The following is a 12094-nucleotide window of genomic DNA, read 5'->3' as shown; positions in this document are numbered from 1 at the left end:
GCGTCGCCCCCTAGTGGGTGTGCTGGGTGGATCCCGGTCAGGCGCATGCGGTAGTCTGACTGTCTCTCCCTGTTTCCAGCTTCGGAAAAATACAAAAAAAAATTTAAAAAATAAGGGAATGGCCCTGGCCAGGTAGCTCAGTTGGTTGGAGTGTCATCCTGGTCCACCACAGTTGTAGGTTCAGTTTCTGGTCAGGGTTCATACAAGAATCAACCAGTGACTGCATGGATAAATGGAACAAGTCAATACTTCTCTCTCATTCTCCTCCTCCTCCTTCCCCCTTCTTTTCTCTCTCTATAAAATCAATTTATAATTCTTTTTGAAATGTTTAAAAACAATATGGGAATGGCCATGGGAAGTAAGATCAGATCATTTAAACTCTCATAATTTATTCTGAAGAAGAGAATGAGGAACAAGAGGGTCTGTTAGATGGGTTATGCTGGATAGCCTTGGAAATGCCCCCCGGGCTGGATTAAGGTGATCTTTCTGTGTCTGGTTGCTATAACAAATGTATGTATAATTTTGAGAAACATGAGAATTCAGTGAACATTTAATATTGATATTTAAGGGCTATATTATAGGAAATTGACTTGGATATTATGGAGTATTTTCAGCCTATTACATGGAGGGTAGCCTTGAATACCCTGTAAAACTGTAGAGATTATATCATCTCTCCCAGCAGTGTAATTCTCTCTGCCTTACAGAATAAAGCTGATCTCAGAGTTTAGGGTATAAGTTAGGATTTAGGATTATAAGGAAATAGTGCGGGTATAAGGTAAATGTCTCTTTTAGCTGTGTTTGTCCGATGTCTGTGAAAATATGTCTATCACTTCTCTCCTCTGGAACGTGTTATTTTCACAAACATACTGACGTGAAGATTTATACAGCCACTAAGCCAGTTAAATTTTAAAAAATGAAATAAGGTGTTTCCATTATTTATGTGCCAGGTGAATTTAAAAATAAATTGCCTGTGGATTACAGACTGGCATTCAGTATTTGGATTGGAGCTTTATTCTCTGGGTGACAATAAGAGAGAAGTCCTATAGTTTCTCTACAGGCTAGATAATGGCCTTCTTAAGTGATACTTTGGGGAAGATTGGCTGGTTTCAGATCCAGTCCTGGGATGAGGACACATTTAACATCCTCTTTATTATTAACAGTTTTATCAATTTGTAAAGAAAAACGTAAGGTTTGTAGACATGAATGGGCTACTTTATTCCATCTGTTTGCAGACATGTGCTCATCGATATGAGAAAAGACAACATGTTAATACGAAGCAGGAGTCGCGAGACATCTTTGGAAGGTGTTATGTCCTGAGTCAGAATCTCAAGATTGAAGATGAGATGGACGGAGGAGACTGGAGTTTTTGTGATGGCCGATTGAGAGGCCATGAAAAGTTTGGGTCTTGCCAGCAAGGTGTAGCAGCCACTTTTACTAAAGACTTTCATTACATTGTATTTGGAGCCCCAGGCACATATAACTGGAAAGGTATGATGTGTATATTTATAGAAATAGCAATTACAATGACTACATAATTTCTATTATATGCACCAAGATTTGATGCATTTTAAATTGAAATAAAACAAAATGTGTTTTAAGGTACTTGTATGTTATAGAAGGAGGGTAAGATATGAAAATTTCTAAATTATGTGATTTTTAAAAACAAATAATGGTGGGAGTGTTTGTTTTAAGAGATATTTTCCTCTAGCAGCAATTTACAAGTAGTAAGCTTTTTTTCTGTAAGAGTACAATAATTAACATTAGTTGTTTTATATTTGCCTGTTTTATGAAGTTGAAAGTTTTAATTTTATTTATTTTTATTTTTCTTAAGTGAGAGGTGGGGAGGCAGAGAGACAGACTCTCGCATGCGCCCTGACTGAGATCCAGCCAGCAAGCCCCCTATGGGGTGATGCTCTGCTCATCTAGGGCTGTTGCTTCGTTGCTTGGCAACCGAGCTATTTAATGCCTGAGGCAGGCCATGAAACCCTTGTCAGCGCCTGGGGCCAACTTGCACCAACTGAACCATGGCTGCTGGAGGGGAAGAGAGAGATAGAGAGAAAGAAAGGCGAGGGTGAGGGATGGAGAAGCAGATGGTTACTTCTCCTATGTGTCCTGACTGAGAATCAAATCCGGGACATCCACATACTGGGCCGATGCTCTACCACTGAGCTAACCGACCGGGACCTGAAAGTTTTCGTTTTAAAGTAGTGATCTGAAAACTGGTACGGATTGAGTATTGTCTGTCCTGTACAAATAACAGTGTATTAATACAGACATTACTTCTATTATGTACTATCTTAAAAGGCTGTGTTTTGCTGGTAGACTTAGAAGGGTAGATGACAAATTAGGGAATTTTGAGATGATAATTTTAGATAACTTGCAGAAATCTTGTTTAATGGCATTGTTTAATTATTGTTGTGATGTAGTAAAAGGAGACATGGGTGGGGGAAACGGCCCACATTTTTTAACTGGATGAACCTGGCCAGCTTCTGTAATGAAAGCTTAACTTCTCTGAAGAGATTAGCCAGGTGTAGAAAACTATGTTAAAGAGAACAATTAATCTAACTCTAATTGAGTGGTTCTCAAACTTTTTGAAGATGGGGCACATTTAAAATCCTACAAATAATTGTAGGTGCACTATATACAAATTTCTGAGAAATATGTTTTAAAAATTAAGTCAAATATTAAAGAAAAAATATATAAAATCCAAGCATGCTTTTATGGTAATTAAACAAAATAAATACATCAAAATTAAATTTATTCTGACATTAAAAATCATTTTTATGAATTATGCTTTTTTGAATTTGTAAAAAAGAGGGGTTAAAAAATTTAAAAAGGACAAAAACGTTATATTTTTATATATAGATAGATACATTCTTAGTAAGATTTAGTAAATTCGGTCCCAGCACAAATGTGTTAAGGTTTTTTCATTCTTGTGTTTATGAGAAATATGAGCCTGATGTGTCCTAGCGATTTCTTCAATGTTTGGGCATATATTTGAAAGGCAAACTCTCATTTCCCAGTCAATACATTGAAGAATTCCTCTCTTTTTACTATTAATTGTGTTGAGTGCAGAAAACCCCCACCATACATATCATCTTAACTTTACACCAAACAAAGGATGGAAGAAACTTGCCTCCAGTCTTTCTAGGGAACATGGGGAGTAGTGTAAACAATCCAGCACCACAGCTTAACAGCCTTTTGCAACCTAATCAGGCAAGTGAGGTGGGGGGTTGGGCAGATTGTCAGCTTACAGCCAATTCCCCACACCTCTGTCCCCCAAATATCTAAACTCCAAAAACCCTGTTGGTTTTCTGATCCCCAACAGGCACATATGTCTCTGGAATACCATAGGGCACACCTGGAAATCTTCTAGGGTGCACCAGTGTACCCTGGCGCACACTTTGAGAACCACTGCTCTAAATCATAATGAGAAATACATCTGAATTGGAAATAAGACTTTTTTATTAAGAAATTCATTAAAATAAATTCTATGTTGCAACATTTTCACTAGGCAGGAAAAACTTTCCTGTTCTCTTAAAAAATGTCCAAGTTTTTAAATTCCTGTTAGATACTTCCCTGAAAACACCTTCCTCTGTCATCCATAGTAACCTTTGGGAGTCATAGCCTTTGGCCTCCCTACCCCTGGTCGAATCTTTCATGTAATGATATCTTTCAGGTTATTTTGAATTAATCAAAATATCACACTGAATTTAGAAATAGTTTTATTTTAAGCAAGAATAGATGACATACATATTAAAACAAAATGATGAAAACTCCCACCATGTGTGTATTATAGGAAACGTCTTATCTGATTTATAAACCCTGACTTAAAAGGTTATCCTTTTTAAAAAGTCACAGAATGGGCTTAATAAATAAAATATTTTTAATGAAAAATTTTAAAAGATAAAATCTGGGCTAAATTGAAGAATAGATCAAAATATTAATTTCATTTTTACACTGCAGTAGGGAAGGTAAATTGATTTTGGATTACAGAAAATGTATCATCGAGTTCATATAATATTTAGAAAATTGTTTTCTGTACATTTAGTTAATTAAGTAAACATTCCATTTCCATCTAGTTTCATGGCATTGTGAAGATAATACATGAAATTGCATGGGGCATTATTTTTATTACTAGAACAATCTTCTTTGATATAAAAACTTACATTAACATGATTTTCTAACTTTTAATAATCTCAAAAATCATCTCTTTTCTGCCTTTTCTTCAAACTTTTCTTACTGTTCTTAGTGATGGCATGAGGAATGTTTTATTAGGAACCATCTGTTTTATTTTGTTTCATCTTCACTTTTTTGTTTTGTTTTTTTACCATTTCATTCCTTTAGGGATTGTTCGTGTAGAGCAAAAGAATAACACTTTTTTTGACATGAACATCTTTGAAGATGGGCCTTATGAAGTTGGTGGAGAGACTGACCATGATGAGAGTCTAGTTCCTGTTCCTGCTAACAGTTACTTAGGTAGGAACGAGCGTAGATGGTGCGCCTGCCTTTTCAGACTCCTCCACGGGACCCTGCCCTCAGCAGACCTTGACTTCCAGGCTGAGAGGAGGTCAGGCAGGGCCCGGGGCCCTGGTGAACCTGAGAGAATCGGACTGATGCTCTTCTTTTTCTTCTTTTTTTTTTCCTTTCTTTTCCAAGTGAGAGGAGGGGAGACAGAGAGACACTCTCGCATGCACCCAGACCTGGATCCACCTGGCAACCCGCATCTAGGGCCCATGCTCTCCCCCTCTGGGGCCTTGTTTGTAACTGAGCTGTTGTTAGCACCTGAGGCAGAGGCTTCAGGGAGCAGCCTCAGCGCCCAGGGCCAGTGCGCTGGAACCAATCAAGCTATGGGTGTGTGTGTAGGAGGGGAGGGGAGAGGTAGATAAATAGGTGGTCGCTTCTCCTGAATGCCCTGACCGGGAATCGAACCCGGGACAACCGGATGCTAAGCTAACGCTGTACCACTGAGCCAACTGGCCAAGACCAGGAGACTTCCCTTCTAACCTGGGCTCCCTCAAGTGGGGAGGAAGCCTGCTCTCTCCTAAAATCATCTGTCTTCTGCATGCAAGTCTGTTTCCTGGGTGAATGTTGGCCTCTGTAACCTGAAGCAGGCTGTTCAAGCAGTTGTGGAAAAAATGCAAGGATGTTAGTAAGCCTAGCCACCTTCCCTCTCCCTTCAGTGCCTCTTTCTAGAGATACTCCTAAGAGCTACATTCATGAAGTTACTGTTACGTGGTGGTCAGGACCCTCAGGGCCTTGCTCTGTGATTGCCTTTCTCCAAAGGTTGGCCCTGCTTCTGGATCAGGCCCTCGTGTCCCAGAGCCCCTGGCAGGTTGGCGTGGGGCTTTCCAGCTGAGGCTGAGCAGGACTGCCGAGGCAGCTCCGAGGACCCCAGATTATGTCTCAGTGCCCGTTCCTTAACTCCTAAGGCTTGTTTGCATGACTAATGGGTGTCCTAAATTATTCATGTGCATTATGGTAATTACACAAAGGTTTTTAAAAGCCTTAATTCTTGGTATGAGATGACATAAGGAATAATTACGGAGCATTTCTTGGAAAAAAAATGTAAAAAATCTTCTAAATCCAAACAGTAACCTATTTTTTTTTTTTTAAAGAACAGTACCCATGCTAAAGATGTTACTGGAGTAATAAAAAGGAAAAAAATAAGTATAGATATAATAATGATTCTAAAAATAATGGGTTAATTATATTCTTTAAAAATTGTTCTAAATTATGTCAACTATAATTGAAAAATAAAATTAAAAAAAAATTGTCCTAATTATATAGGTATGTACAAACAGTATTGTTAATTAAAAAAACTTCTCAGACACTTTTCCCCTCCCCTAAAATTAAAAACTTGGTGTGAAGGTATGGAAGAGGGGAGAGAAGTTATACGTACTTACCATTTGTGAAGCACCTACCTAATGCTCTCGTTTGATCTTCCCAACAATATTATGAAATAAGTACTATGGTCTGTCTTGCTGAGCATGTGAATGGCTTTGCAGGACATGAAGGGAAGACAGGACCAAGCAGTGTTCAGTCTCAGTTATTAAATACGGTTTTTTGAAAGGGACATGTTATCAGCGAACCAGTATTTTATTCGAATGTATTTTAACAAGACAGCATCTCTTCAAATGCATTGTTTAGGGATAAGTTTGTGGTGAGAAACATTTAATTTTAATGGCTCTAGGTAAGAAACCAACACTTTGGCGTTTGAGGTGGATGCCCATGGATTTTTATAACTTAGTTGTTATAGGAACATTTGGATATGACATGCATCTGCTGCTTTTAGAATGGGTTTCCTCAAAGTGGATGCTGGGGGAGGGGGGAAGTCAAGTTTGTATTGTTGCATTTTAGTCGCCCATGCTGTCTATGCATCTATCTTTTCAGAAACAGTGGGTTTTAGGAATAAAATGATCTGCTTGAGGGTTTGGAAGCTGGCAGAGTGGCTTGCCAGATGCGGTGGTGGCCTCATCGTCCCGCGAGGACGGTGGTCGCCCCAGTGCCTCTTACCAAGCATAATTGCTTTTTTTTTTTTTTTTTCAATCTCTTCCATCCCTTGCATGTGTGCAGGCCTGCTGTTTTTGACCAGCGTTTCCTACACAGATCCCGATCAGTTTGTTTATAAAACACAGCCTCCCAGGGAGCAGCCCGACACATCCCCTGATGTGATGATGAATAGCTACCTAGGTTTGTGACCCCTGAGATGACAAATAAATTGTCTTGGTCATAGTCATTTAAAATTTTTTTTGATCCGTACAGAGCATAAATCTTTTTATTTTCTATTTCATTTCAAGTGAAGCACTCATAAAATGCGTGCCGTGGTGGAGGCTCTGTGGCCAGATGGATGGCTTTCAGAGCTGGATTTAATTATATCGCCCTGTTCTAAGCTTGTGGCTCATCCTGTTTTTTTTTTGACTCACTTCACAGTTTGAGAACTGCAACAGTAGTGGTGACACTTTTCATAAATAAAACCCAATAAAAAGGGTGGGCTTATACTATTCTGCATCTGCCTCACCTTTCTATAGAAATGTTTGATTAATTTGGTCTTGATATGAGCATTTATATTTGCTCCCGATTAAATCTTGTATTTGTAATCTGACATCCTGCCTGATGCTTTATGTTTAGGTGTTCTAATGTTTTTCATTCCCTCCTAACAAATATGTAATTGATTCAGATGACAAACTTGCTCACCTCTGTTGTTTACCTAGGTTCTCAAATACTGTATCTCATCAAGCATGGTTTTGTTTGCATGTTTGTGTCTGAGAACTAAGTTGGTTCAAAATAATGAAATGCTTTCTGTGGTATATCAATGATAGCATTTCTGCTTGCCTGGTTGCCAAGGAGATTGATGAGTATGGATGTTACTAATCATTTATTATAGCAGCACCCTACAACATGCACTCAATTACACTATGTCAGGTTGTATCTCTGTGTGTATGATACACATTTCCCATGATAATTTAGTAACTAGTTGGATCTCCTTCTACGGCAGTTCTAGTATTTAAGTAAGGTTCGAACTGAATCTTACAATGAATGAATGCTTCATGATTCAAGTTACATAGATGCTAAACAGCATAGATTCTTTTTCTTAAGTCTTAATATATTTCCATAGAAAGCAGTAAAATTGCCTACTACTTTGTACTTGTATCATATCTCTACTTAGCTCTGCGACTCTTGTATCATAAATGGGACAGCTGGTGGGGAGGGTTACTAGGAACGGGGTGGGCAGCAGAAGGAAAAGACAGTGATAGACTTTCCAGTGTTCGATACCTCCTAAAAAAACAGAGTTCATGTGAACTGTATTTTATCTTTCTAGGCTTTTCTTTGGACTCGGGGAAAGGGATTATTTCTAAAGATGACATCACTTTTGTATCTGGTGCTCCGAGAGCCAATCACAGTGGGGCTGTGGTTTTGCTCAAAAGAGACATGAAGTCTGCACATCTTCTCCCTGAGCACGTATTTGAAGGGGAAGGTCTGGCTTCTTCGTTTGGCTATGATGTGGCAGTGGTGGACCTTAACAAAGATGGGTAAGAGTGTTCTTGGGTTATTTCCCATTTGTAAAGAAACCATTGCTGCTTTGGCTTCTGTAGGTCTTGAAAAGAGCCATCCTTTCAGGTTGGTTGATTCAAAGAATATCTTTTGCTGCCAAAATTTTACCGTCCTGTCATGTCCTCATCACTTATATTTTGGTAGTAGACGATTATTAGCATCCCTGGGGTGTGGGATTACAGCTGTTTCAGTCTTTAGCTTTTACTCATGTCTTGGGGTGAACCTGTGAAAATTTGGGGGAAAATAATTGTGAAAAATGACCCCTACCTGGTTCTGTTCTGTGGTTTCCTAAGGGGCTGTTGGAGCCCCTGGAATGTCCTGTTGAAAGTAGGGATTGGTGACAAACTCAGTATGTAGGTCTGTGGCTGGTGGTGCCAGCTGGGTCGGGAGTGGGGTCTTGAGTGGGAGTCTTGCTGCACTGTAGCTCTAACTTGGGGAACCAGCTTCAAGGTCTTAGCCTCTATAATTTTTCTTTGGTTTAAAATATATTTTTTATTGACGAGATATAAATTTTAGATTTGAGGCTCTTTCTGTCATGTCTCTTTGTGCCCCTAGTACTGGGCTGGTGGTATTCTCCCAGGCGCACTGTCTTAGCTGATGGTGCACAGTTCATTCCCTCCTTGTGTTTCTAGGTGGCAAGATATAGTTATTGGAGCCCCACAGTATTTTGACAGAGATGGAGAAGTTGGAGGTGCAGTGTATGTCTACATTAACCAGCAAGGCAGATGGAAGAATGTCAAGCCAATCCGTCTTAATGGAACCAAAGATTCTATGTTTGGCATTGCTGTCAAAAATATTGGCGATATTAATCAAGATGGCTACCCAGGTAGAATAATAGATTGTGAAATGGTTATGATTTATAGATAGATTATTTGATTGATGAGAGCTAATGGTATCTTACTTTAGAACATAGTATTTAAATGTTTTAAAAATATAATGTTCATTAAAATGTGATGTTATCAACAGATATTGCAGTTGGAGCTCCCTATGATGATAATGGAAAGGTTTTTATCTATCATGGATCTGCGAATGGAATAAATACTAAACCAACACAGGTAACCAAACAACCTGGATTTCTGTAGGTGGGGGATCTCAGCTTTTTGCCTTGTAATAGAATACTTAGGTTTAAGTGAATTATGTTTTTCACTAATTATGTTTTATTTTACAAATCTACAATAGTATGAATTTTATATTTTATAAAATGCATTACTTGAAGATAGCTTGGAGATAGATATAAATTAAATGACTTGCTTGTTTTAATTATGAATATCTTTGATAAGTTGGAAATCAAAATAATCCAAAGGAAGACCATTCCGCACTGATAGCGTACGGAGATGGGATGTGAGGTGCTTCAGTCAGCAGGCGCACTGGCCAGAGGCGAGGCGAGGCGAGTGAGACAGGGACTGATTGTGTGGAGGATTCAGACACCAAAAGCGAAAACTTGCTTTTGAGAAAAATAAGACATTTGGAGGGCAATTAGAGAGGTTTGGTTTGAACTACCCTGACTGACTTCATTGTAAATAAGTTCATCAAAAATTAGCTTTTTTAAAAAAAACTGTCTTGGCTCTTTTATTCTTTGAGCTACAGTATAAACCAGGCGCCTTTTATGAAATGTATGAAGTATTTCATTAGATGTATACTTATTTATTTATAATTGGATATAATTTATAAGTGAATTCTTAAACTTTAGTTCAAAAGAAACTTATGTGTCTTTTTCAAAACATGGGCAAGAGGCTCATGTGGTGGCCCAGTGTCCGTTCTGATGACCTGTTCTTTTCAGGTTCTCGAGGGTAATTCGCGGTTTTTTGGATATTCAATTGCTGGAAATATGGACCTTGATAGAAATTCCTACCCTGATGTTGCTGTTGGTTCCCTCTCAGATTCAGTAACTATTTTCAGGTGTGTTGAATAATAATTGGGTTACACTAAAATTTTGACCTTTGGTATTAAAATTTGTAATGCCTGTACTTTGAAAGACAAAAAGCTTGTATGAATTTTGAATTTTTCTTTTGTGAATCATATAAAAATCATATTTTTTAAAAAGCTTGCCAGTTTTTTTAGATTTTATTTATTGATTTTACGGAGGGTGGGTAGGATGGAACGAAAATTATCAACTCATAGTTGCTTCACTTTAGGTGTTCATTGGTTGCTTCTTGGATGTGCCTTGACCGGGTAAGCAAAGGGCTTCAAACTGGCGACCTCAATATTCCAGGTCTTTGCTCTATCCACTGCGCCACCACAGGCCAGGCAAAGCTTGCTAACTTTGAACTAACAGATAAAAATAGATCAGAATTGGTGATTAAATGAAAATTTGTATGTGGTTGGGAAAAGAAAGAATTTGGAGGAAAAAAGAGTTCTGTCGGTAGTGGTTTGTATTCATAATACATATCAGTCTTGGACTCCTTGGCCTTCTGAGCTGTCACAGTGGTGCAGCACTGCTGTCCTCTTAGGTTAATGCAGTTACCCCGTGTTTAACCTGGTGGGCTCTAAAACTACCTTACCTGTGTCTCTCTTCATATAGGTATTAATTTTTTTTTTAAGTGAGAGGAGGGGAGATAGTGAGACAGACTCCCACATGCGCCCTGACTGGTATCTTCCCGGCAACCCCCGTATGGGGCTGATGCTCGAACCAGTCAAGCTATCCTCAGCACCCAGGGCTGATGCTCACACCAGCCGAGCCTTTGCTGCAGGAGGGAAAGAGAGAGAGAAGGGGGAGAGGGTAGGGGAGACAAGCGGATGGTCGCTTCTATTGTGTGTCCTGATCAGGGATCAAACCCGGGACATTCATACAGTGGGCTGACGCTCTTATCTACTGAGCCACCGGCCAGGGCTAGTATTCAGCATTTTAAAAAATGGTAGAAGAATATGGAACATTCAGCTACTTCAGCAGTTTCTATCAGAAAGCAATTTGAACTTCTAGTTTGAGGTATTAGCCCTCAGGTAACAAGAAGACTTGACTTCTTGTCCCATAATATGGTCATCAAGTCCTTCCCAGCAGATGACCTATCTTTAGTTAGTTAGATATTTGCTTCTGCATGCAATTGGTATATTACCATTCTTACTTTCCTGGCCTCATCAGTTGGTTGACTGTGAACCCTATACCTTGTTCCATTTTTTCCTCATAGATAGTATGAAAGTATATTTCAAAATCCTTTGATACTGAAAGGAAAACCAGCTCCCTAATTTTATAAACAAGGCAATAGAAGCCCAGGGCTTGCTTGAGATTTTAAGGCTAGATCCTGCAAGAACAGGGCGTAGCACCTAAATCTTCCCAACCCCAGCCCCTGGGCGTTTTTCCCACTAAATCATGCCAGAACTCAGGGTGGTTATTAATCAACGCCAGTTACACACGAGACAGCTGAGCCAGTAAGATTTGCCTTATGTGTTAGAAGACAAAATTTTCACGAATATGTATAATGTGCACTCGGAATTGTATGTGGTTGTTGTGTGTTTAGAAAAAACAAATAAAAATAGGGTTTAGGCCAAAACGTGTTAAAATATTTCCTTTTGAAATTGATGCCCCATGAAAGCCTTAACACTATGATGTTTAAAACACTTTAGCATCTGTAGCAACTGGTTTTTAAAGATCTGTGAATTTTTGCCTTTTAAATAATGCTTTCAAAACTTTGATTGTATCTACTTAGTATCTTAGAAACTAGCAGCTGCCTAAATGTAAAATAGCAATGGAAAGGTAAGTATGTAAAATAAGGGGATATGAAGACACAGACTGTGGGCAGCATTTGTTCTTTTATTGCTCCCACCCTCCCCGTGAGGGTGCTCGTGCCCTCTCTGGCCTATTAATCAATTGATTCCAGAATTCAACTTATTTATTTGGAATTGGAATGCATTTTCCTATCAAAGCACTTCTCTGGGATGGCTGGGTTTAACGCAAGCCCGCTCAAGTCAGTCTAACGGAGTCCGAGTGGTAAGGAAACCGTGCTCCTGTTCTGAGTTCTGGCTGGAGAGTGATGGAGGGGAAGGGAGAGGCCTCTCCCCACCCCAGTCGCCATCCCAGCCACCATACACTTGTGTGTTCTGT

At 39.2% G+C, this 12094-nt stretch overlaps 1 protein-coding gene across 4 annotated transcripts in view; it reads left to right on the top strand.

Moving 5' to 3' along the window:
- ITGA6 (integrin subunit alpha 6) overlaps positions 1–12094 on the top strand; it is an 88783-nt gene that overhangs the window by 44051 nt on the left and 32638 nt on the right. For all 4 annotated transcript variants that reach the window (XM_066278802.1, XM_066278805.1, XM_066278804.1 and 1 more), the window contains exons 4-9: positions 1233–1488; positions 4348–4479; positions 7823–8033; positions 8688–8881; positions 9022–9110; positions 9836–9954. In XM_066278802.1, coding sequence (XP_066134899.1) covers positions 1233–1488; positions 4348–4479; positions 7823–8033; positions 8688–8881; positions 9022–9110; positions 9836–9954 — 1001 coding nt within the window. The remainder of the gene's footprint in view (positions 1–1232; positions 1489–4347; positions 4480–7822; positions 8034–8687; positions 8882–9021; positions 9111–9835; positions 9955–12094) is intronic.

Source organism: Saccopteryx bilineata, chromosome 5 (assembly GCF_036850765.1).
Source record: "Saccopteryx bilineata isolate mSacBil1 chromosome 5, mSacBil1_pri_phased_curated, whole genome shotgun sequence".
Classification (NCBI taxonomy): Eukaryota; Metazoa; Chordata; class Mammalia; order Chiroptera; family Emballonuridae; genus Saccopteryx; species Saccopteryx bilineata.
The sequence above is the reverse complement of the archived record's forward strand: the minus strand, read 5'-3'. Positions and strand labels throughout refer to the sequence as shown.